A 25,535-nucleotide genomic window follows, 5' to 3' on the forward strand; every position below is an offset into this window, starting at 1 on the left:
ACTCCAATGTCTAATTTAAATGTGATTGAGCGCTGTAACCTACCAATGGTCCTAGCTTGCCCTCTGCTCCCTGGACTCCAGGGGTACCAGTAAGACCCTTTGATAAAGAGATAAAAAAATATATATATGAGCAATAGAAATGTGAGATACAGACACAAAATAATACATGTAATGATATAGTAGATAAAAAACTGGAATGACAAGCTCTTCAGTGTTACCCTTGCACCTGGTAGACCAGGTTCTCCTGTACGCCCAGGGTCTCCTACAGAAGCTTTGGGCCCTGGTGGGCCAGATGTTCCACGATCTCCTTGAGCACCCTTTGGAAAAGAAAATATAAGTTGTTCAGTTTGCCAACTGAAGCATGTGAAAACAAACAAAACACCCATAGCACAACCACTGGCAATAAGCTTCTAAAATCAGCTATGATGGTACTAAACAGATCTTGCCTCATGTGTTTGAATCATTACTATAATATACAGTAGTAGACAATGATGTACCTTAGGTCCAGGCAACCCATCAGCACCAGGAAATCCTCTGTTACCAGGAGATCCCTGAAAAACAGATCATGAGTTTGTACTTTTATTCTTACACAAATGATAGGTAACAATAGTAAATAAGCAGATGAAGGGAGCAAAGTAATCCAGTACTGATGCTCCTCGGGAAGTTCCCCAAACATAGTCAAGACCAGTGCCTTGTCCCCCCCTCTGGACCCTGTGGCAAATATATTCGTACATTTTTCACCCCACATTTATCCCTAGAGAGGGTAAATTGTAATAATTCATAGCAGTGATAAAATGTGTATCATTAGTCTTTTGGAGAACCAAACCTATATGGGTGGTAAATGGACTGCATTTGTATAGCGCTTTTCTAGTCTTACCGACCACTCAAAGCTCTTTACAACACAAGTCAGCATTCATCCATTCACACACCCATTGGTACACTGGTGGCAGAGGCTGCCATACAAGGTGCCACCTGTTCCTCAGGAGCAATAAACATTCACACGCACAGCAATTTGGGGTTCAGTATCTTGCCTGAGGACACTTCGTCACTTCGACTGCAGTGGCCAGGGATCGAACCACCGACCTTCCCATTAGTGGACGGCCACTCTACTCCCTTAGGTACTGTAAGTAATAGTTGTGCTTAATATTTTTGGTACCCGTAAAATCATATGTGGCCTCAGAAGGGCCCCCCAATTTGAAATGGTACCACCATATATAACAGGGAAAACCACCGTTCATCCATCTTCCTCACTGGTGACAGATCTAACCATTATATTTATACATGCGCTGCATAAATTTGAGCATTTCCAAATTCTCACACTAATTTACCAACCAGCGATTTATTGTGTCCCTGATTTTTCCCACCCCAAAGTGATTACTTTTCTTTCTCAAATTTACTGAGATGACCCCCGTCCTTAAAGTTCAGCTCTCTGGCTGATCAATGTTACAGTAGGAGGCAGAATGCCGACTCACTCTCTCTCCGACGGGACCGAGAGGGCCCACAGAGCCGGAGTCTCCACGTGTTCCACGCTTTCCTTCTTCGCCCTGAGGTCCAAGCACACCCTGGGAGCCTGGCGGACCCTAGAAAGTTGACACACAAGCCAGAAAATACTATGTAAGCTATGTTTTACATATTCCCTTACTTAAATTACATATCCTTGTCTAAAAATGAAGAAAAAAAAATCACACACACACTTTGTTTGTTTTAAGCATGAATGGATATTTCACTCTCATACAAATTCTATGTCAAAACCTAGCTATTTCTATATAAGTAGTAGAAGCTTACAGGTTCTCCTTTGGGTCCAGACTCTCCTTTAAATCCAGCTACACCAACATCTCCCTGTAACACAGAGATGTAAAAATGTGAGTCTCCTGCATGTCAAGCAATTTTCACTGTTTATTCAGTATAAAACAAAAAGAGTTCAAACAATAAAAAGCAAAAATCTGGGTGCCCCAGTAGCTCACCTGGTAGAGCGGGTGCCCCATGTCTCTCCCCCTTTCATAACTATCACTGTCACTATCAAATAAAGGCTAAAAGCCAAAACGTTTAAAAAAAAAGCAAGAATCTTCAAAATCTAAAGCCAGTTTACCAGTTGTCCTTTAATACCAGGCTGACCAGTGCTTCCCTGAGGTCCTGGTGGGCCATGGGGTCCAGCATGGCCGCCTGGACCTTGTGGACCAAGATTACCCTGTGAAGAGTAAGCCATGTTATATGTGACCTTTGTGTATCCTCATCACAAACAGTAAATGTGTTGTTTAAAAGAAATAACTGTGTAGAGTACATACCACTGGTCCTTTGGTACCAGGACCACCGTCCGTACCCATGGGTCCCTTTAAACACAACATGTCTCCGATTAGATCATCACAGCAGTGCACTCAGCAGCATGTTGACATGTTAAGCATATAACCCTGGCAACCATGTGATGTTTTCCATCACAGTTAAGAAAGGTAGCTTCATTAATAACTTCCTGAGCTGTATGTGATGTGTAAGTAAAGGGAGAAATTTACCTGGAGGCCAACTGGTCCAGCTCTGCCCAGATGACCGGTCTCCCCTCTCTGTCCCTGTGGGCCCTCTGGACCCCGGACTCCTGTGGGGCCAGGTTGTCCCTGTGGAATACAATGAGTACAGAGATGTGAAACTGATAGAATTGGCAATTTACTAGCAGTTTGGTGTATATAGATAAACAGATAATGGTAGGAAGTAATATAATAGAAAACAGTAGTAGTGAATAAAACAATTTAGGCTGAATACCTGATTTGTTAGTAACTAATTATTCACTTCCCATTAGAAAGTCATTAAAGAGGACCTATCATGCTCATTTTCAGGTGCATACTTGTATTTCGGGTTTTAATTACAACAGGTTTACATGCTTTAATGTTTTCAAAAAACGTTTTATTTTTCTCATACCGGTTTTCATTCTAAAATGCTCCGTTTGAGCTCCCCCTCCCCTCCCTGAAAAGCCCAGTAGGCTCTGATTGGTCAGCTAGCCCACTCTGTTTTGATTGGACCACCTAACCAAACTCTTTGGACTCTGTTCCAGCTCTGCTCTAATGAGCTTTGAAGGCTTGCCAAACTAGCCGCTAGGCAGGTATTATGTAAATGTGTTACTTTGTGACATCACCACTCTAAGGAAGAAAAGGCGGGACTTCGAGCAAGGCATTTCAGACAGTTCAGGAGCAGTGTTTCTATGGGTGAGAGGAACTCCCTTTGGCGTGGACTTTTGGACTTTGCAGACCTTTTACATGCACAAAAAACTAGATAACACACGAAAGGAAAGGGATAAAGCACAAACGTGTAATAGGTCCTCTTTAAAAGAGCTCATTCCCAAGAGCTTATAACTGAAGAAAGAGTATTTTACTGTTCTTACCTTCATTCCTGGGGTTCCTGGATATCCAGGTGGACCACTGAGACCCAAGGGACCCTGTTAAACCAGCAACAATGACAATTACACTTTCGTAATAAACTCTGGAAATGCTCATTCACACAACACATGTACAAACATATTGGATGAAATATGCGCAATTCAAGCAGGTGATAGTGGTTCCCCTCCCTTTACTCAAATCCCCCTTAACCGTAACTTACCATTGGACCAGGCTTTCCAAGGTTACCAGGTGTACCACGTTTACCCTAAAAGACAAAATCGGATAACTCTGACTTGTAAATCACAGTTAAACACTGATGTAGGGCACTCTCTTTGTAAGTGCACAATTAATACACATATCAAATCTGTGACAGAGAGAAAAAGGTACTATAGTGATAGCAGTTGTTTTTGATGCATAGTGATATTATCCTTACTGCTATACCGCCGGGTCCAGAGCGTCCTCTCTCCCCTGGCATCCCAGCAGGACCCTGTTGTACGCAGACAGTGATAAATTACAGCTCTACTCCATTCAATGCAAAAGTTTAAAGTCAGGAAGTTCAGAGGGATGTTTGCAGTGTACTACATATATAGCCTTGCCTCATTCAAGATAAATTCAGAGTAGTGTGTGTACTGCTGTCCACATACACTCGTACACACAAAATACTTTATAATCTGTACGGGCTGTTCCAGGAATCTCACGAGTGTCAGACCTCCTTAAGCATTCACTACCAGGAAGCATTAGAATATAACTTACCATGGGTCCAGGTGCTCCCAATGGACCAGAAGGCCCTGTAGCACCCTGTAGTACAAAAAGTACTAGTTTAGTAATAAGATAGCACTGCTACATGGCAGGCCTTTTAGCAAGGCAGGTAATTCATACAATATATAAGTCAAACAGGTTTCACTTAACCAACTACAATAGAAACCAGGTTTTCAAACAAATCAAACTAACTAACTGACAGACTGAAAATAGTTTGATTTTTATTCATTGAATACCTTGGATCCAACAGCTCCAGTTTCACCTTTTTGACCAATTATTCCACCATGGCCCTGTTAACAAAAACAGAAGAAAAACAGTAAAAAAGGGAATTGAAATATATTATTTGGCGAGCATGGAGAAAAGGAGAAAAGCAGCTATAGTCATATAAAAACTCAGTAACATGTCCACAAATGTAACAGAGAATGTCTCCTCACCCTGTGACCCTTCAGTCCAGGAGGCCCAGGTGTACCTGGAAATCCTCTGGCTCCCTGAAATATGGAACATTGAACAGCATTGTCAGTTATATCTATTGAAGGTGCACTGACAGCACACATCTTGGGCTCTTATCCTGTGTCATTTGAATGTCTAGAAGCTTACTGCTGATCCGGGGAATCCAACTTCTCCATTATTTCCTGCTTTGCCTGCTTCTCCCTGTGTGATGACATGACATTAACACATTACAAACTCTTTTGACTGCAAAACATTTGGCGGTAAAAATAAAATAAATGTCACCAAATCAAACATCATATATCCTCTCTCAGGTTTTGCGTTACACTGCATACCGTACTAAGATGCAGAGCTGGTTATAGATTTTACACTTATCATGCTGTTTTTTACTGATCAACATGTTTGGAAACATGAACATAATGTTTTCATTATGACATTTTTCATGACGCTGTCACTGACATAATATAGTCTTTTATTTGTCTTACTAACCCACGAAAGGAAAGAAAATTTAGTAAAATATGTTTAAGAATGTATTTGGATAAAAGGAAGACTCAACCCTCTAACAATTCGGCATGGAAAACAAAATGTTTGCTGATGATACTGTATAACAACTAGTGCTGTCAAAGTTAACGCCATAATAACATGTTAACGCAAATTTGTATTAACAGCACTAATTTCTTGAATGCATTAACACAACTTACGATTTTTAGGTTGTAGCGGACTCACTTTTAGCTAGAGTGAAGATTCTGGTATCATATGAACACTAGAAAAATGGAAGGTATCTATCAGTACCAACCATGTCATACTAGCGAGTTGCAAAGGTGGCTAAATAACGCTCCAAACTCGTGCTAAATTTTGGAGAGGAAAAACTGTCATGGCTATTTTCAAAGGGGTCCCTTGACCTCTGACCTCCAGATCAGTGAATGTAAATGGGTTCTATGGGTACCCACGAGTCTCCCCTTTGCAGACATGCCCACTTTATGATAATCACATGCAGTTTGGGGCAAGTCATAGTCAAGTCAGCACACTGACACCCTGACAGCTGTTGTTGCCTGTTGGGCTGCAGTTTGACATGTTATGATTGGAGCATATGTTTTTATGCTAAATGCAGTACCTGTGAGGGTTTCTGGATAATATCTGGCATTGTTTTAAATAATATAAGGATATGCATATATTTGCATAAAGCAGCATATTTGTCCTCTCCCATGTTGATAAGAGTATCAAATACTTGACAAATCTCCCTTTAAGGTACATTTTGAACAGATAAAAATGGGTGATTAATTTGTGATTAATCGCGATTAATTCTGAACAACTATGCGATTAATCATAATAATTAAATACTTTAATGGATTGTCAGCCCTAATAACAACATATTTTGACAGTTCAGCAATATTTGTGGGTATACTATCCATCCCCACGTATCTCCAGGATCTTCCTCTTTACTTTAATATAAATGCAGCCAGGCCTTTCTAACTGTAGGAACTAATTTATGATTATAGATTTACACTCAACCTTTCTTCTAACTTTCTTACTGATTTCAACCTTACTGTACTGTAGCTGAATACACAGAATTACAGTGAGATTGACAGAAACGTGAGACACAATGTGAGTTGACTTACATCTTCACCTGGTTTCCCTGGAGGGCCCTCAGGCCCCCTTTGGCCAGATGTACCCTGAAAAAGTCACAGTCAGACTGTAAACATCCGGACACAACACACCTCTCTGAACAGTAACAGTAAAATTAAAATGTATCCAGGCCATCCCAGCTTTCAAGCAAGCAGAACACCAAAATTAACATCAAAACCATGTAAATCACATGCAAAACCACACCAAAGGTATGGGTGATTTGACCATATACACAAATTGTACAAAAGAATGACATTATACCATATGCCCTGGATCGCCAACATCTCCAGGAGATCCTTGGGGTCCAGATTGACCCTTAGAAGAGTTAGGGGAAAGACAAACATTTACAAGATAAACACGGAGCAAAACAAAATGATAAAATGTCATTGAAGAATTATCACTGTTTACTGCACAGTGAGAGTCACAGCTTGTTGTGGACTTACAGGTGTGCCAGTTGGTCCCGGAGGTCCTCTTGTTCCAGCCTCTCCCTAAACAAACAAGATGCTAAATCAAATGATGAACAGACCTCAGCCTAATCCATATAAAAGGCCAGAAATAATGAAAAGTGCTCCCTGGGGTTAAAGCATTATAATCTCTGAGACACTCAGTGGAAGTATGGATTGGTGGATTCTTTTTTAATGGAGAAACTCTATGGACACATGTGAAAAAAGCTGCCAAAGCACAGACAACAGTTCTTTAATTACTGGTCCATTCCCCACCTGACTAATATTCCAGCCAATTAGATGCTTGATAGGCTATTTATAGGCATTATCAATCCCTATAAGCCCCATAGATGTGGTTCAATAGGGGCCTACTACACCAACCATAGGTCGTTTTATCATCCATTCAAATGGTAGATCATCGAAAGAAGGTATAAAAGAATATGACAGCGACCGCTAGTGAATGTAGTAATTATGATGGGAGCAGTAGTATAGAAAGTGTGAAACTCCATAAGTGGTTAAGGTCGGGCACAATGAATGGGACACAAAACACAGGGCTTTCACCCAGGAGACTGTAGTTGGCATCCTGTGTTAAACAAATAATGTGTAGTTGTCTTTGTGTCCACTGTTATTTTAACCCAAAACACAGTGTTTTTCCCTAAACTTAACTTTTTTTTACCTGAACCTAAAAAAGTTGTAGTTTTGTTGTCTGAACCTAAAAAAGTTGTAGTTTTGTTGTTTAAACCTAAACAAGTTGTAGTTTTGTTACCTAAACCTAAATAAGTTGTAGTTTCATTGCCTAAACCTAAAGAGGTTGTAGTTTTATTCGCAGTAGGCGGCGGGGGGCGTTGGCATTCTGGTGCCTGATGCTTCGGTTAGAGCGAGCGGCTGCGGTTATTGGAAGTAGGCGGCCGGGGCCGTGGCAACCTGGTGCCAATTCCCGTCCTACTTGCTGCTAGGTGTAATGTTTGAATTTATCTTGTATGTACTAGAGAAGCCAAAGACAAATTTCCACTAAAGTGGACAATAAAGTCAAAGTAAAGTAAAGTAAAGTAAAGGTGGAGCAGTTGCTCAAAACATGGGAAGTGGGACAACTTATGAACGAGCGGGAATCGTTGTCTTGAACGGGGATGTTGATGAGTGGCTTGAGTCAAGATGGCCTGTTAGCTACGTTTGCTTAGCAAGAATGAATGCCATCGGAGGACCACACTGGAGCGTGGTGACGCTCCGACCGGCTACGTGTTGCGAGAGCGGAGTAGTCTTGTCCATGGCGGGTGACTGGAGTTGTCCTTGGAGACGATGGAGTAGAACTGTGGCGATGGCAATGGACTGTCTGAGCCTCGTCCTTTCTTCTCTGATGAGACTATTTTGAGGCTTGCCGGACTCACTTTTCTGGACGGCGTTTGGAGTGGACGGATGATGATGCTCGTATGTGCTCGTAAGTTAAATAGCTCACTTTTCTGTGTATTCCGGGCGCTGTTGCGTGCTCTTGGTTTGGGTGCGGAATATGAAAGCGGAACAGAAGGTAGTAGTAGTAGTAGTAGGTCGTGAGCCTGGTAGATAGCCCAGGGCGTTTGCCCTTTTCTATTCATAAACAGTCATCGATGGAGGGAGCCCACTTGGTAGGGTTGGAGGCAGCATGGCTCATGCCTGGCCAGTTGAGTAGTTATTTATTTTATTTTATTTTTTATAACAAATAAAATCAAAGGAAATGTGAATAAACTAAACAAAATAAACCTGTATATATATATATATATATATATAATTAAAAAAGTATAATTATAAAAATTAAGTAAATTAAAAAAAGTCAACATAACTGGGCAAAGATTAATATGACTGTGTACAGTGTGTGGTTGAGATGGGGGGTGGGGGGGGGGGGGGGGGTGGCTGGCAGTCAGGGTGCAAATCAAATTAAGGCGGAAATAAAAATAAATAGATGGATAAGTAAAAGAGAATGATGGATCAAAAAGATGATGTTTTAAGCTGGATGGGTTATGGGTTACTGGGTTAGGCTGGTATTTATAGGAAATAAGGGAAGTGGCACTTGAGGTGGTCCTGCTCCTGAAATTCTGCTGATAGCTTCAATTAAAAAATAAGTACTGCATTATTAGTCTGCTTTTTGGATGATTGGTTTAAGAAACACTGTCAGATTAGGCTAGTTCAATTTTGCTAACATCTTCTTACCCTTGAGCCAGTCAACATGCCTTGAGGTCCATTTTTTCCATCAAGCACTCCAGCCATTTGGGATCCCAGGCCCTGTAGGGGAAGCACACACTCTCTGGCTTTAGGTTAACTGTGTTTAATCAGAATTGATCATTCATCAATGTTAAAAAAAAGTAAAATGATATACAACAAAACACATGAAGGACAGGTAGGATCATGGGAAAATGATTAAAATTGCACCAGTGTAAGTACATGAGGTGAGTGCAAGTACAAGTACTTGAAGGTGATTCAGTATTTCAAGATTGTGCATGAATGTGGCTCCATGTGTATGGTTTATTCTCTGGCCCAGCAGGAGACTTTGTATGGGTTTCTGCTGCTTTAAATGGTGGCTGTTGACATAAAGTAAGGGTGAATCAGGTGTCTAGGTGTGTGAGCAGTCCTTTGAGGTAATCAGTCTTGTGTTTGCTCTTACTGTGCATGTTAGCACATGCATAGGTGTACATGTGTGTGGTTGCGGCATGTGAGAGGCCTCAGCGCACAACTCACTCCTGGGTGTGTCGGATGTCCTGGAGGTCCTGATTCACCGGGCTGACCTGGTACACCAGGCTCTCCATCATAGCCCGCAGAGCCCCGCAGTCCCTAGAGAGTAGGGAGAGAGAAAGAGGTGTCGATTCACTCTTAGAAAAACATTTTATAACCAGTTTGTTTCTGATTCATTATTTTGTGGTTTTCAGATTTGTTTTTTTTAATGAACGTAAACACTGAAATATAGATTGATCAATCATCAATCAATGGATCAGTGGAGCTTTGGCCAAGATGCACAGTGGGACCTGTCATTACACTTTAATACAAATGATGCAGCTTCATTTCTGTTAGTTTATGAACCCTGAGCTGTAAAGCGTGGACAGGAGGAAAACCATTGGTTATGTACTAATAAATCACCGTCACAATGCTGCCCTCGACTGGATTGTAACTCCACCAAGAGCGGCGCGTTCATTCATCAACCTGCTACATTTTTGCTTGCAAAGCACATTATACATTAACTTGGCACTTTACATTATATTTTGACTGGTAGTCTCTTGCCCTTGAACCAAAAAAAAAAAATATATATATATATATATACTGCAGTATTTCTTTATTTTGAACACTTTCTTTTTTTAACAGAATGGAGCAATAAGGAGTCATTCTCATGACCCCAACAAGAATAAGTCACAAGTCAAGATGTCATGTGAATACTATTTTTAAGAGCAGAGTGATCTCCCAATGGACTATGTAGACATTATATATTTTACATAAAAATGTATGAAAACAGATATCAGTGTATCAGTCTGAATAATGAAGCCACAAGACAGAGAAATTCATCTGATTAAATGAGTCTTTTTCATATTAAATCAACTTTCTTTCATAGATATAACTCTTCAGTTTCGCAACCACAAATACATGTAGGCAGCGGGTTGATCTAATATGGTGCTAGACAGCTAGACTCCTTAACACAGGTGCATGACTCTAAGAAACAAGTCCCCCCTGTATGCTCTACTTATTTTTGTACTGAACTTTGTTCTCCCCTTAAAGGGAAAAACATTTTCCAAGGACCGCTTCATTATCGTAACACTGATTAAGCATAATGCTTACTACCATTTGTACTCTTAGATGTCATGGGAACTATTTGTATTCTAAAACCTTTGAACCTAAATACTTCAGACCTGTTTGATGTTGAGAAACAGAAACACATTTACATTTGAATCATGTTAACACCACTTTGGTTTGCCCTGACATTCCGAGTGCTATGTAATCAGATGTCGCTTTAGCTTGGCCGGCTTCATGGCTTCGTTCGCAAGCACCTGAAGACGCAGGACGCATTTTGTCGTTTATATAACTGTCGTCATATTTTCTCAGTTTAGCTAGTTTGGCTTAGCATCACTTGATGAAGTGGCTTGATGACTGAGTAGGTAGCTGGCTAATAAACTAAGCTGGGGCTTTGTTGCGCACTGAGTGAAGTGGATTCATGACAGATTGAGGTTGGTAGGTAGGTAGGTGTAATAATAATAATAATAATAAGGGGACTTTATTTATCCCCTTATTGATATTCAGGTGTCCAGTAGCTCTCACAATCTGTATTAGCAAACAATCTGTATTAGCATACAAATATTAATCTAAATTAAAAGCAAAGTCATATAAATAAAATCACGTTGCGTAGCTTACTGCCATATATCCTCTGAAAACCCCAAAATAGATATTAAACTAAACTAAACATGTCTGATAACATGAAGCTGAAAGAGGTGAGAGGGTAAAGTCACCATTTGATCACTTTAAGTTTTAATTCAAAAAGTTGTGTGTTTGTGTGTGGGGACTTGTGGATGTGACATACAGGCCTTCCTTTGTGCCCTCGAGATCCTCTTTCTCCTGGAGAGCCGGGAGGTCCCTGTTGTGATAAACAGAGAGAACCAATAAAGGTCTGAGGGTGATGATATAATATTGCAATCACATCACAACAAGACCTGTCACAGGGGTGCATAAAATGTCAAGGTTACACAGATGACTAGAGGACTATCCCGCTGTGCAGAAGTCCTTGTAAGGTGATGTTATGTAGGCGGCAACTGTCCTCTTATGCCATCTAGTGTCAGTTCAGGTAGTTGAACATTCATACAAAACATCATTTGCAGAAGAAAAAAATCTTTTGAGAAGATGGTACAGGTATGCTTACCATAGGTCCGGGGCGGCCTCTAATACCAGTGGCCTGCAGGGACATCATTAAAAACAGTAGTTATAACTTGCATTCAGATGCCGCCATTTGTGACAAATTTTATAGGCCTGTTTAAAAGGTTTCAGCAAACACTCACAAGTGGGACATCTCCGGGTTCTCCCTTCGGTCCCTGAATAAACAGATAAATGACAACACATTTGAAACTGATGCTCCATGATGCTGATTATATTAGCAAACATGATGAAGTAGTACAGCTGAGCAGTAACAGACAACATCCCAAAACGGTGGCCTACCTTATAGATCCTGCCCCCACCATCTGCAATGAGGAAAAAATCATAAAAGATCACATTATTTGTTCATAATTGGACTGCATGTCAGGAATAGGTACAAAAATCATCAATAAGTCATGAGAGTGAAAGCTTAAAATGTGAAGGTGGAGCAGTTGGAAAGAGATTCATTTGTCATCATTATGCAGGTCAGTCAAAGTAAACAAAGGCAACATAGTCAATGAACACAATCAGCCTTCTGACTCCTTCTCAGCAGGAGTCTATTGATAAATAATGGCAGTAATGTGTTCATTCCTTCTGACAAATATACCGATAATAGATCATTTCACTGGAAACAGAGATCAGTCAAAACATTTCATGGTGATGAACTCATTAATATTTCTTCCCTTTTTTCAGCCAATTAGAGTGTTGTCAGGCTATTAAATATGTGTTATCAGTCGCTATAAACCCCATAGATCTGGGTCAGTAGGGGCCTATTACGCCTACTATGTTGTAAAAGAGAAAATGAAAATGAAAAGCAATAAATTCTAACCTGTTGTAAAATTCAATGAAATGTCACATTTTGAACACAAACAAAAAGGCTTCTTTAGGTTTAGGCAATAAAACTACAAGTTCTTTAGGTTTAGTAAAAGAAAAACAATAGTTAGGTTAGGCAAAAAAACGATAACTTTTTTAGGTTTTGGCAAAAAGGAAACTTTGTTAAGTTTAGGGAAAAACATTGTGTTTGGATTAAAATAACTACAAACACAAACACAAAAACAAACTACAAAAGACAACTACACATTGCTGGTTTCAAACAGGATGCCAACTCCAGTCTCCTGGAGTTTCACGCTTTCTGTACTACATCGCCTGATCGCTTCTGCTCCTGTCATAATTACTAGGGTCACTAGAGGTCACTGCCGTGTTCTTTTATACCTTCTTTCTACTTCTCTATATCTTCATCTACCATGTGAATAGATGATAAAACCCACTCGTGGGTGTGGTAGACCCCTATTGACCCACATTTATGGAGCTTATAGCAATTAATAATGCCTATTTAATAGCCTGACAATCGGCTGAATCAATCAAAACTAAAACATATTTCATGATGACGATATGATTAATATTTCTTCTCTTATTTGTCCCTAACTGTGGGGGGTCTATTGTTGTTTTCTTTACCATTGTTAAAACATGGATGTGTGATTGTGCCCTCCACCTGCAATATAAGGTAACATTATAAATACATCCAAGCGCTGACATGTTTTTCACTTCTCAAGCTGACAAATAACCACAGAGAACAGCTGCTCGCTCACCGCCAAAAGCGCCCTGTCCGCCGCTGCTCGACGAATCGGACTGACAAACGGGGCAGCACTCGCCGTCGGGGATGACCATCTTCTCACAGTTAGTCAGCTCATCGCACTGGATTTCGTCGCAGAGGACCTGGCCATTGTCACAAACACACATCCGGCATGGCTCTGGCTTCCAGATGTCCCTGTTGGTGTACACCTGGCCGTCCGCTGTGCAGCCCTGGTCATCTCCTGGAACGCACAGAGGGGGAGAAAACTGTTAGTTTATCAATTCTGTGTATATTAAAGGGGACATATCATACTCATTTTTAGGTTCAGACTTGTATTTTGGGTTTCTAGTAGAATATGTTTGCGTGCTGTAATGTTCATAAAACATAGTGTTTTTCTCATCGTCTGAATATAGCTGTATTCACCCTCCGTCTGAAACGCTCCGTTTTAGCGCCTGTCTCTTTAAGAGAAAGCCCAGTCTGCTCTGATTGGCTTCAACCAGGTAAACAGAAAATAAACATCCATTCATCCATTCTCTATTCAAAAAAAGTTTGTGGTGGGTTTAACACATTGACCCTAATGCTTCTAAGAAAACCTCAACAGAAACACAGAGAGCACCGTCTTTCTCCAAGGCAACCGGACTAACCACTGAGCCACCCGGTGCTGCCTGTAGTTCATTCAATCATCCTTGGAGCGGCTTTCTCAGGGGGAGTAGTTCCTGAGATATGACCATGTTTGATAACATTGCAGGGTATTATACATGTAAATGTCAAAGAAATCATGAGACATTTCAAATGCTAATAAAGCCGTAATCTCAGGAGAGTTCAACAGCTGCTCTTGCCTCCAGGAAACAATTAACAAAGAATCTAAAAAAAAGTCGTACTGGAGAGAAAAAAAGAACATGCAGAGCAATCTGTTCAGTTCATTTTACGGCCGGCCGTCCACTATATTCTATTCTGCACACACGGTCAGAGGACAAAGGTCTGGGTAACGTGCCCCTTTGTTGTAGTGAAGTCTGCAGTCGTTAGACATGAGATCATTTCCTCCAGAGGCAGCGTCTCAAAAACTTGACTCGTGTTCAAAAGAAAACCCTGCAGCCTCCTATGAAGCAACTGTTAGTCCCAGAAGTCTCATTCATTATAAATATTTATTTATAATATGCATTTCACAAATAACTGACCTATACCTCCAGCAAATTATCACACAACAACTCTGACAATATTTTCTGTAAAATATATGGCTGTCAAAATTAACGCAATAACACATTAACACAACTTGCGTTTTTTAGGTTGTAGCGGGCTCAATTTTAAAGCTAGAGTGAAGATACTGGTATCGTATGAAACTATAAAACCTAAGGAGTTCATTGGTACCAACCATGTCATACTAGCTTGTTGCAAAGGAGGTTAAATAAAGCTGCAAACGTCAGTTAAAGTTTTGCGAGGAAAAACTGTCATGTCCATTTTCAAAGGGGTCCCTTGACCTCTGACCTCCAGATCAGTGAATCAGTAAATGGGTTCTGAGACCCACGAGTCTCCCCTTTACAGACATGCCCACTTTATGATAATCACATGACGTTTGGGGCAAGTCATAGTCAAGTCAGCACACTGACACACTGACAGCTGTTGTTGCCTGTTGGGCTGCAGTTTGCCATGTTATGATTGGAGCATATTGTTTTATGCTAAATGCAGTACCTGTGAGGGTTTCTGGACAATATCTGTCATTGTTTTGTGTTGGTGGTATGTTGGTTGATTTCCAATAATAAATATATACATACATTTGCATGAAGCAGCATATTTGCCCACTCCCATGTTGATAAGAGTATTTGAACGATTGCAATTAATCGCAATTAAATATTTTAATCGATCGATTGACATCCCTAGTTATAATTGCAAAATTCATCTTTTCCAGAATATCTGATTATGAAATAAGAGATGTGAATGTAGGCCCCAGGCCTGTTGTGGGTTGTGCCTGGCTTTAACAGGAACCCTGTTTGTAAGGGCTCTAATCTGAGTCCACCTCTCTCTGCAGAGATAAGGCTCTGAAGACTTCACCTGTTCCTGAAATAAACAGCAGGTGGCAGCTCTGAGCCTCCGGCTGCAGGTAAGTCAGGTTAGCCAGCTATACTACTGGTAAAAGGAAGTTGCAGAGAGGATGATACTGATGACACTGATACTATTCTAAGATAAGCTAAGGACTTCTCTCCACCTCACTGTACATTCTGATGGTTCCAAAAACCTTTCCAGAAAAAAAGTCAAAGAGCAGGAACAATCAGGTAAAAGGGGCAGGTCTACTTATACTGAGGCCTTATGCAACAAGACAACATGTTTTAATCAATGCCATATTTATATATGTGTTAGACACGCCTGGGAATGTATACACACTGCCTCTTTACGTTATCAACAGGAAGATACAGAGACAGATATACAACATGTGTTCTGAGCTGATAGGCCCCAGTATGCAGCTCACCTCTAGTATAGCATGGTAGGTTAAAGCCTGATCAGTACTGAATGTTACAGGCACTAATATCATCACTTGAGAGTAAAAGAAGAAGTCTGAGATTCTATTTTTAGATAAACCCACAAAGTAAACTCAATTTTATGTCAAGAGAACCTCTAATTTTGTTGTTCAAGTGTTACTCTATGAAAAACTACATATGAGGCAGAATATTTAAATAATCAATAAAGAGGACATATCATGAAAAAACTCACGTTTTCACTGCTTGTGCACAAACATCTGGGTATCTGGAGTGCCTACCAACCCACAAACTGTGAAATAAGACAACCTAGTCAGTTTTTTTATGGGCTGCCTCGAACAGAAAACATGTGATTCAACAAGCCAATAAGATTGGCTCCCCTTCCTATGTCACATGCAGGCTCATTAGAATATACCGCCCACAGCTCGAGAACTACCTTTGCAAAGGTGCACCATATTTTTTCCCGCTAGCCAATCAGAGCAGACTGGGCTTTTTCTTAAAGAGACGGGCGCTAAAACGGAGCATTTCAGACAGAGGGTGAAAAACAAAAAGTATATTCAGACTGACAGTATGAGAAAAATAATGTATTTTTTGAACATTAAAGCATGTAAACATGTTGTAGTAGAAACACAAAATACAAGTATGAAACTGAAAATGAGCGTAGTATGTCCCCTTTAAATGGACTGTTTGTAAGAATCAGAAATGTCTTATTATGAGCTTCACCTGTGGCCGTTAAGTCAACTAAACTCAGCGTCCTGTTGCTCACGCTTGTGCTCGCTCTACATAGACATGAAGGAGCATCGCTCAACACAGTGAGGAGACACAGGTCAGCTAAAAGCACAATATCACTCTATATTTCAGCTGCTTGGCAGTAATGTTAGCTGACCAGACAAAGGTCTCTCCATGAATCAATGCTGATCCTAGTGTTGGCTTTTCCTGCCTCAGCCTCCCGACCGCGGCCGGAGGGAACAGGGGAGACACCGGAGTTTTGGTCGGAGACGATAATGTTTCTCTCTGCGGAGCCCCGTCACTTCACAAGACACGGGAAACCTCTGTTGGTCTGGAGGAGCTGCAGGAGTTATTTCTGCACAAACGTCCACTGTACATTCACTAGATATTCTCAGAGCTACGAAGTCTTCTGCAGTGTGGACTGAGCAGCATGCACGTGAGAGTGGATCGAGAGAGAGAGAAAGAGCGTGGTGTGTGAGTGAAGGCAGGAGGAGGAGCAGAGGAGCAGATTACAGCAGAGACTCCGGCCCTGGAGACCAAAGCTACGGTCTCCCCCGCGTCCTCCGACACTGTTTAACAGACGGGCTTCACTAGATACAACCAAGAGGTTTTGGTGCTTCACTGTAGTTTGTGTTGGAGTCTGAGTCTGAACAGCGTAGACACACGCGAGCGCGCATGGGACACCGACCCAGATTGATTTATACGTGGAAGAAATTACAAACAGTCCCTTTAACAGCAACAATATATATAACACAACATTTTGTAAAATGAAGATCAATGGAAATTAACTTTATAAAGATTTAATTTTGTTGCAAATTTGTTTTAACGCCACTAATTTCTTCATCGCATTAACGCAACTCACTCTCCTCATGTTCGTTTGGAAGGAAGCTAAATAACGCTCCAAACTTACGCTACATGTAGGTGAGGAAAAACTGTCATGTCCATTTTACAAAGGGGTCCCTTGACCTCTGACCTCCAGATCAGTGAATGTAAATGGGTTCCCCTTTACAGACATGTCCACTTTATGATAATCACATGCAGTTTGGGGCAAGTCATAGTCAGCACACTGACACACTGACAGCTGTTGTTGCCTGTTGGGCTGCAGTTTGCCATGTTATGATTGGAGCATATTGTTTTATGCTAAATGCAGTACCTGTGAGGGTTTCTGGACAATATCTGTCATTGTTTTGTGTTGTTAATTGATTTCCTTTATTAACTATAGACATACATTTGCATAAAGCAGCACATTTGTCCACTCCCATGTTGATAAGAGTATTAAATATTTGACTAATCTCCCTTTAAGATACATTTTTTTAAAGATTTAATTTGCGATTGATCGCGATTAACTATGTAAAATCATGTGATTCATCGCATTAAAAATACTAATCGATTGACAGCCCTAATTTTAAGTCATTCCTTCACTTTAATAGGCTACACCTGGGCTATGTAAATACTATTCGTAGATAGTATAGATTCAGCGATGAAGTTGAAGGCCCTTATGTAAAACAGGTAAGATCCATCGTGGCTCCTGGTACAAGATCAAAGAAAGCTAATGTATAGATAGATTGGACCTCTGAAATACCTCAAATTACAGGACACTTGAGGCTCGGATGATGTACAAATGCACCAAGTAATCAGAATCTTAAGTCTATTAAAATCTAATGTCACAAGTACGGGATAATACCTCAGACAATGCCATGGAAGTCACACATGCACAAAAATATAGAATGAAGATATATTTTTTCCTAGTTACCTCCGCCAAGGCCGAAGGCAGAAGGTTCTGTTTTCACAGGCGTTGGTTTGTTTGTTTGTTGGTTTGTCCGTTAGCGGGATAACTTCAAAAGTCCACAATGGATTTGAATGACATTTTTTGGAGGGGTGGACAATGAACAATCAATTTGATTTTGGTGGCGATCCGGATCATGATCCGGCTTTGGGAATTATTTTTAATAACTCCGCTCAGCCTGTGCATTAACACCACAGGCTTTAAGACATGCGCAGTGTGACTGATGACACGTTCATTATGCGTCACCCAGCCTCTCTCCTTCTGCCTGCAGAGGTACAGAGAGAGAGCGGGGGGGTGCACCTGCAGATTCTGTGTTTTTTCACATTAAACTCTGTGAAATTCCAGTTGAGTTGGACCAAAGCACACTTGGTGATTGTTGGAAAGAGTAACGACGACAGTTTAGGTGAGTTACATTTTGTTTCTGTCCAGTTTGAATGAAGTGTTTAACGATGCTCCGCTACGAACAGCTGATCTCAACATAAACATAAATACACGTGGATGATGATGCAAGCTGAACGGAGAGGGGGGGCAATCGTACTCAGGCAGCTTGGCGGAGGTCTGCGCTCTCCGAGTGCCATTCTAGTTTCTGCATGTTTTTTCTTTTTTCTTTTTTTGTATTTTCCCATATATGATGATTATTGATGATTATAATTATGTTTATGATGATTATGATTAAAAAAAATGTTCCTACCAGTTTTGCTTCATTTTTTTCATTTTTTTCTCATTCATGATAACATATATAACTAGAAGTGCACTCGGAGAGCGCAGACCTCCGCCAAGGCGGTACGTCACTGCCTGCCACACAGTCACATTCACCCGCTGGAGACCACAACAGTAAACTAGAATGGCACCCGGAGAGCGCCCGAGTACGATTGCCCCCCCCCCCCCCTCCGTGCAGATTTCATCCAGGTGTATTTTTGTTTCTGTTGAGATCAGCTGTACGTAGCAGAGCATCATAAAACACTTCATTCAAACTGGACAGAAAGAAACTCACCTAAACCGTCGTCGTTTACTCTTTAATCACCAAGTGTGTCCAACTCAACTGGAATTTCACAGAGTTTTAATCTTCATTATGCCACACCCTACCCCTCCAAAAAGATTCATTCAAATCCATCGCAGACTTTTGGAGTAATCCTCCAAACGGACAAACCAACAAACTAACAAACCAACGCTGGTGAAAACATAAAATAAAACATACAACGGCAGTCAGACTTTAACTTACTGTAGATTCTTTATCTCCATGACTCTCCCAACCAGTTGTTTTGGCTGGGAACTACAGCTTTTATCTGTATGCGCTTTAGAAGATCAACACTCCAACTAGCAAATACAATCCAAAAGTATACTGTTCTGTCAGGCTGCAGAGTAACACCTTTCAACAGCCAGTAACTTCTCACTGTCTAAGCCGTGGCTTTTCCAAAAGAAAACCAGTACTTCCTGGAACGCAGAGGGCATTTCTCTTCATTTGTGGAGACGCTTGGAAACACTTTAGCCATGAATCTTGATTTTTGGAAAGATTAATTTTTTTCCACTATAATGATCTGTTCTCTCTTCTCTCTTTTGTTTCACAAGAACAAGCATAGCTGTTCCCTTGTACTTTAGTACTTATGACTGACTGGATTTGAATTCTTGTTAACATGTCCATATATTGTTTCTTCAGCCTCATACAAGCTGCATTATTTCTTGTTCAGCCGATTAGACTGTTGTTAGGCTATTAAATAGGCGTTATCAGTCGCTATAAGCCCCATAGATGTGGTTCAATAGGGGCCTACTACACCAAATAGTAGGTTTTACCATGTATTCACATAATGGATCACCGAAAGAAGATATAAAAGAATATGACAGCGACCTCTAGTGACCATAGTAATTATGAAAGGAGCAGAAGCAGAAGTCAGGTGCTGTAGTATAGACAGTGTAAAATTCCATAAGGGGTGGAGGTCAGGGAATATGGATGGGACACAAAACACAGGGCTTTCACCCAGGAGACTGGAGTTGGCATCCCGTGTGAAACCGACAATGGGTAGTTGTCTTTGTGTTTGTGGTTACTTTAATCCAAAACATGATGGATTACCTAAACTTAACAAAGTTTTTTTTTTTTTTTTGCCTAAACCTAAAGAAGTTGTAGTTTTATTGCCTAAACCTAAAGAAGTTGTAGTTTTGTTGCCTAAACCTAAATAACTTGTAGTTTTATTGACTAAACATAAAGAAGTTGTAGTTTTATTACCTTAACCTAAAGAAGTTGTAGTTTTATTTTCTAACCTAAAGAAGCTGTAGTTTGTTGCCTAAACATAAAGAAGTTGTAGTTTTATTGCGTAAACCTAACGAAGTTGTAGTTTTATTGCGTAAACCTAAAGAATCTGTAGTTTTGTTGCTTAAACCTAAAGAAGCTGTAATTTTATTGCCTAAACCTAAAGAAGCTATAGTTTTATTACCTAAACCTAAAGAAGCTGTAGTCTTATTGCCGAAACCTAAAGAAGCTGTAGTCTTATTGACTAAACCTAAAGAAGCTGTAGTCTTATTGACTAAACCAAAAGAAGCTATAGTTTTGTTGCCTAAACCTACATAAGTTGTTTTATTGCCTAAACCTAAAGAAGCTGTAGTTTTGTTGCCTAAACCTACAGAAGTTGTTTTATTGTCTAAACCTAAAGAAGTTGTAGTTTTATTGCCTAAACCTAAAGAAGTTGTTGTTTTATTGTGTAAACCTAAAGAATCTGTAGTTTTGTTGCCTAAACCTAAAGAAGTTGTAGTTTTGTTGCCTAAACCTAAAGATGTTGTAGTTTTATTGCCTAAACCTACAGAAGTTGTTTTATTGCCTAAACCTAAAGAAGTTGTAGTTTTATTACCTAAGCCTCAAGAAGTTGTAGTTTTGTTGCCTAAACCTAAAAAAGCCTTTTTGTTTGTGTTCAAAATGTCACGTTTCACATGTTAAAACGTGATGCTTTTAAGTTTTACTTTCACTTTTACAACATAGTAGCAGGCCCCTAATGACCCACATCTATGGTGCTTATAGCGACTGATAACAGTCTAATCGGATGCAGTGTTGGGATCTCAATCAGGTTCATCTCTACTGTGCGTAACTTTACTCTCTTTCATTGCAGAGACATGAAAAGCGCCACACTACCAGGGATGTCTGGCCGAGCTGGAGAGCGATTTTTCCTGTTGGGTTTTGGGAGATGTCAAACACTGCGTGTTGGAGCAGTTTGAAATTTACTGGAAGAGAAGTGTGGTTTTGAGAGCGGTCTTAAAAAAAAACACCGCAAGCCTTGAAGAGGAGGAAGAGGAGGAGGAGGAGGAGGAGAGGGACGTTCACTTTTTCCCCTCCTCTCAGCTAATTCATTGCAGGTTCAACACTTTTCCACAGACGCCGTAAAAGCACAGTTTGACCGTGACAACGGTGAAAAGGCATGCTCCCTTCCGACGGGGACTGCTTGATCTGGATTTTCCACTAGTCAGCCATATAAATGGGCAGACAGTTTCCGCTCCTGGGTTAAAACATGGGAGTCTGGAGCTCTTCAACATGACTCATGTGTCTACTCCGTACCCATCATTTAGTGTAGTTCACCAGACATCAGCCAGATAACAAAGAACCCAAAATAAGTCATGACACACTTTAAGAAGAAGAAGAAAAAAGAAGGAAAACCTGGCAAACCTACTATCACAGTGCCACAAATGTGATGTAGCTGGCAAATGGAGCAGACTAAAAAAGTAGATAGTTTATGGATTTTCCTTGGCCACAACGCACAGTGTTTAGGGAGAATCTACTGCAGCCACAAGAGGAGGGGTTAGAAAATGACCTTATGGAAACAATGAGTCACATAAAGCTGGAACTCTCATTTCCTTTAGAAAAAAAAAAAGACGAGTCGGTCCGAGCGCAGCCCCCAAACTGATGGCCACACTGTGGTCTCACTCTCAGAGAGATAGTGCCCAATGCATGGTAAGTTTATGAAATCAAACCAGTTCTGACGTTTGTTTCCATTCTTGTTCTGAACAACTTCTTCATTGCAGTGAGATGGTTAATACGGTGAGGAGTGCAGCCTGATTCCTAGTCCAGATGCAGATGAGTTACAGCTGCTGAGGGGTGGCTCTGCAGCAGCTGCTCTTTCCTGCTCTAAAACCCCATGGTGTCATGGCCAAACATAAATCTTCCCTCTGTATGGGACCTTTAGCTCAACCTGTGATTGGTCCACTGATAAAGCCGTCCAGTAAAGCAGCCGTTCCACAAACAACAGTCAAGGCCTTTGGCCATATGAGACCAAAAACCTGAGTTCTAATGGGGTCAAAAACATGTCAATGCAGTGTTTCGCTTCAAAGTGAGTCAAAACCATGTGATTATCCCTCACCCTATCTCTTGTTAATGACTGGCAGAAGGAATTTAATATGTAAAAAAAAAAAGAAGCATCCTGTCGGATTAATATTCTAATGCATGGAGGATTTGCTGTATTGAAATAGTGCTCTAGTTTGAACATGCTCGCTCTTCACCTCGGCTTCCACAAACAAAAGCTCAGTATCTTAAGGGAGGGGTAGCAAGCTCAGGCCAGGAAAGTTGAAATGAATAAGTAGCTCGCTGATTACATGTCTAGGTTTTTCCATCAACAGGCCCCGACTCAGATGGGTCTTCCTTTAAAGAGGCAACCACAGCTACGACGAGCTTTTCCATCCCACACTCCCCTGGTTGGAAGATTGTGGTCCTGCTAAATTACGCACCCGCTCTTTTCGCCTCTTTATCTGTTTGGCTGACTGACTCATTGGATTTGATTCATCTCCATCTTATAATTTTATATATTAAAGCAATTGCTAATTGTGGTCTAAACTTGCAGTTTCACCAGTGATTCTAAAAGAGCCCCAAGGGTCTGTGGCTTTCTGCCAAGGGGTCCGTGAAAAGTTTTCAGATTAATTCATTTAAATTATCATGATATATATCTATATATATGTATATATATAGATACAGATATCTATATGTATATAGATATACATATAGATATATATATAACACAACACGTAAGGTTGTTTTCATATATATTAAAGGCTTTGTAGTTCAACGAATGGATTTTTTTTTTAGGTAATATTTTAACGTAAGGTTATTTTAGGTAATGTTTTAAGTAAGGTTGTTTTACACAAGGTTGTTTTACGTAATGTTTTTTTATGTAGGGTTGTTTTAGGTAATGTTTTACGTAAGGTTGTTTTACGTAATGTTGTTTTACATAAGGTTGTTTTACAAAAGGTTGTTTTACACAAGATTGTTTTATGGAATGTTTTACGTAAGGTTGTTTTACATAAGGTTGTTTTATGTAAGGTTGTTTTACGTAAGGTTGTTTTACGTAAGGTTGTTTTACGTAAGGTTGTTTTACATAAGGTTGTTTTATGTAAGGTTGTTTTACGTAAGTTTTTTTTACGTAGGGTTGTTTTATGTAAGGTTGTTTTACATAAGGTTGTTTTACATAAGGATGTTTTACCTAAGGTTGTTTTCCACAAGGTTGTTTAAGTTAAGGTTGTTTTACGTAATGTTTTACGTAAGGTTGTTTTACGTAAGGTTGTTTTACGTAAGGATGTTTAACATAAGATTGTTTTACGTAAGGTTGATTTACGTAATGTTTTACCTAAGTTTGTTTTACGTAAGGTTGTTTTACGTAATGTTTTACCTAAGTTTGTTTTACATAAGGTTGTTTTAGGTAATGTTTTATTTAAGGTTGTTTTAGGTAACGTTGTTTTAGGTAACGTTGTTTTAGGTAACGCTGTTTTACGTAACGCTGTTTTACGTAACGCTGTTTTACGTAACGCTGTTTTAGGTAACGCTGTTTTAGGTAACGCTGTTTTACGTAACGCTGTTTTACGTAATGTTGTTTTACGTAACGTTGTTTTACGTAACGTTGTTTTACGTAACGTTGTTTCACGTAAGGTTGTTTCACGTAAGGTTGTTTCACGTAACGTTGTTTCACGTAACGTTGTTTCACGTAACGTTGTTTTATGTTAATTATGTTTAACGTAAGATTGTTTTACGTAAGTTTATTTTACGTAAGGTTGTTTTACGTAATGTTGTTTTACGTAAGGTTGTTTTACGTAAGTTTATTTTACGTAAGGTTGTTTTACGTAATGTTGTTTTACGTAAGGTTGTTTTACGTAAGGTTGTTTTACGTAAGGTTATTTTACGTAAGGTTGTTTTACGTAATGTTGTTTTATGTAAGGTTGTTTTACGTAAGGTTGTTTTAGCTAATGTTTTATGTAAGGTTGTTTTACGTAAGGTTGTTTTACGTGAGGTTGTTTTACATAAGGTTGTTTTATGTAAGTTTGTTTTACGTAAGGTTGTTTTACGTTGGGTTGTTTTACGTAAGGTTGTTTTACATAAGGTTGTTTCACGTAACGTTGTTTCACGTAACGTTGTTTCACGTAACGTTGTTTCACGTAACGTTGTTTTATGTTAATTATGTTTAACGTAACATTGTTTTACGTAAGGTTGTTTTACGTAAGATTGTTTTACGTAAGGTTGTTTTACTTAAGGTTATTTTACGTAAGGTTGTTTTACGTAATGTTGTTTTACGTAAGGTTGTTTTACATAAGGTTGTTTTACATAAGGATGTTTTACCTAAGGTTGTTTTCCATAAGGTTGTTTCAAGTAATGTTGTTTTACGTAAGGTTGTTTTACGTAATGTTTTATATAAGTTTGTTTTACCTAAGGTTGTTTTAGGTAATGTTTTATATAAGGTTGTTTTAGGTAACCTTGTTTTAGGTAATGTTGTTTTAGGTAACGTTGTTTTAGGTAACGTTGTTTTACGTAACGTTGTTTTACGTAACGTTGTTTTACGTAACGTGGTTTTATGTAACGTGGTTTTACGTAATGCTTAACAAGGGCGTTTGTTGTTTATTTACAGTAGTTACTTTGTGACATCACATCACGTCACCCCACGTCACATCACGTCATGTCACGTTACATTATGCTTTTTCTAACCTTAACTGTAAATGTAAAATTAGATAGTTTTGGTGCCTAAACCTAACCAACTGTTACACAAAGTTAACCATGTGGCATTGTACGTTTCTGCTAGCGTGATACAAGGCTGATATGAAACATATTGATGAAACATTTTTGGGGGATTAAGAAATGTTGGTTTGCAGAAAAGAGTAATTCCAAATATTTTTCTGACAACTGGGTTGGTAGAATAGTTCATAGATTATGTTTTGATCTAACAAATCTATAACCCTCTGCAAATATGTTTAATATGTGTCTAATATCTTTCTAATACAATACTCTAGTATTGTTCTTTCACATAATAAAGACTATAGAAGTGTAAAATCATCAAATTATTCTAAGGGACATATATTAAGGGGGCCCTGGTATATTCTATATTTTGTAAAGGGTCCTTAGCTGAAAAAAGATTGAGAACATCTCACCTACACGACATATAATCTACAAAATAACCTTTTCTGAGTTCAATTAAATTAGCTGTTCCTGACAGCACGAACAAGCAATTAATAGATGGATTATGCATGTGGCCA

General features: G+C 39.7%; 1 protein-coding gene across 1 annotated transcript in view; it reads right to left on the reverse strand.

The window, feature by feature from the left end:
- Positions 1-25,535, reverse strand: part of col5a2a (collagen, type V, alpha 2a) — a 59,573-nt gene that overhangs the window by 16,272 nt on the left and 17,766 nt on the right. The window contains exons 2-26 of the mRNA XM_037789394.1: positions 13,081-13,305; positions 11,795-11,817; positions 11,638-11,670; positions 11,502-11,534; positions 11,166-11,219; positions 9,344-9,436; positions 8,819-8,890; positions 6,638-6,682; positions 6,456-6,509; positions 6,188-6,241; positions 4,719-4,772; positions 4,556-4,609; positions 4,358-4,411; positions 4,116-4,160; positions 3,796-3,849; positions 3,583-3,627; positions 3,368-3,421; positions 2,508-2,606; positions 2,286-2,330; positions 2,090-2,188; positions 1,786-1,839; positions 1,473-1,580; positions 498-551; positions 219-317; positions 44-97 (exon numbers count right to left, since the gene is read on the reverse strand). Coding sequence (XP_037645322.1) covers positions 44-97; positions 219-317; positions 498-551; positions 1,473-1,580; positions 1,786-1,839; positions 2,090-2,188; positions 2,286-2,330; positions 2,508-2,606; positions 3,368-3,421; positions 3,583-3,627; positions 3,796-3,849; positions 4,116-4,160; positions 4,358-4,411; positions 4,556-4,609; positions 4,719-4,772; positions 6,188-6,241; positions 6,456-6,509; positions 6,638-6,682; positions 8,819-8,890; positions 9,344-9,436; positions 11,166-11,219; positions 11,502-11,534; positions 11,638-11,670; positions 11,795-11,817; positions 13,081-13,305 — 1,658 coding nt within the window. The remainder of the gene's footprint in view (positions 1-43; positions 98-218; positions 318-497; positions 552-1,472; positions 1,581-1,785; positions 1,840-2,089; positions 2,189-2,285; positions 2,331-2,507; positions 2,607-3,367; positions 3,422-3,582; positions 3,628-3,795; positions 3,850-4,115; positions 4,161-4,357; positions 4,412-4,555; positions 4,610-4,718; positions 4,773-6,187; positions 6,242-6,455; positions 6,510-6,637; positions 6,683-8,818; positions 8,891-9,343; positions 9,437-11,165; positions 11,220-11,501; positions 11,535-11,637; positions 11,671-11,794; positions 11,818-13,080; positions 13,306-25,535) is intronic.

The sequence above is a fragment of the Sebastes umbrosus genome, chromosome 13, assembly GCF_015220745.1.
Source record: "Sebastes umbrosus isolate fSebUmb1 chromosome 13, fSebUmb1.pri, whole genome shotgun sequence".
Lineage (NCBI taxonomy): Eukaryota > Metazoa > Chordata > Actinopteri > Perciformes > Sebastidae > Sebastes > Sebastes umbrosus.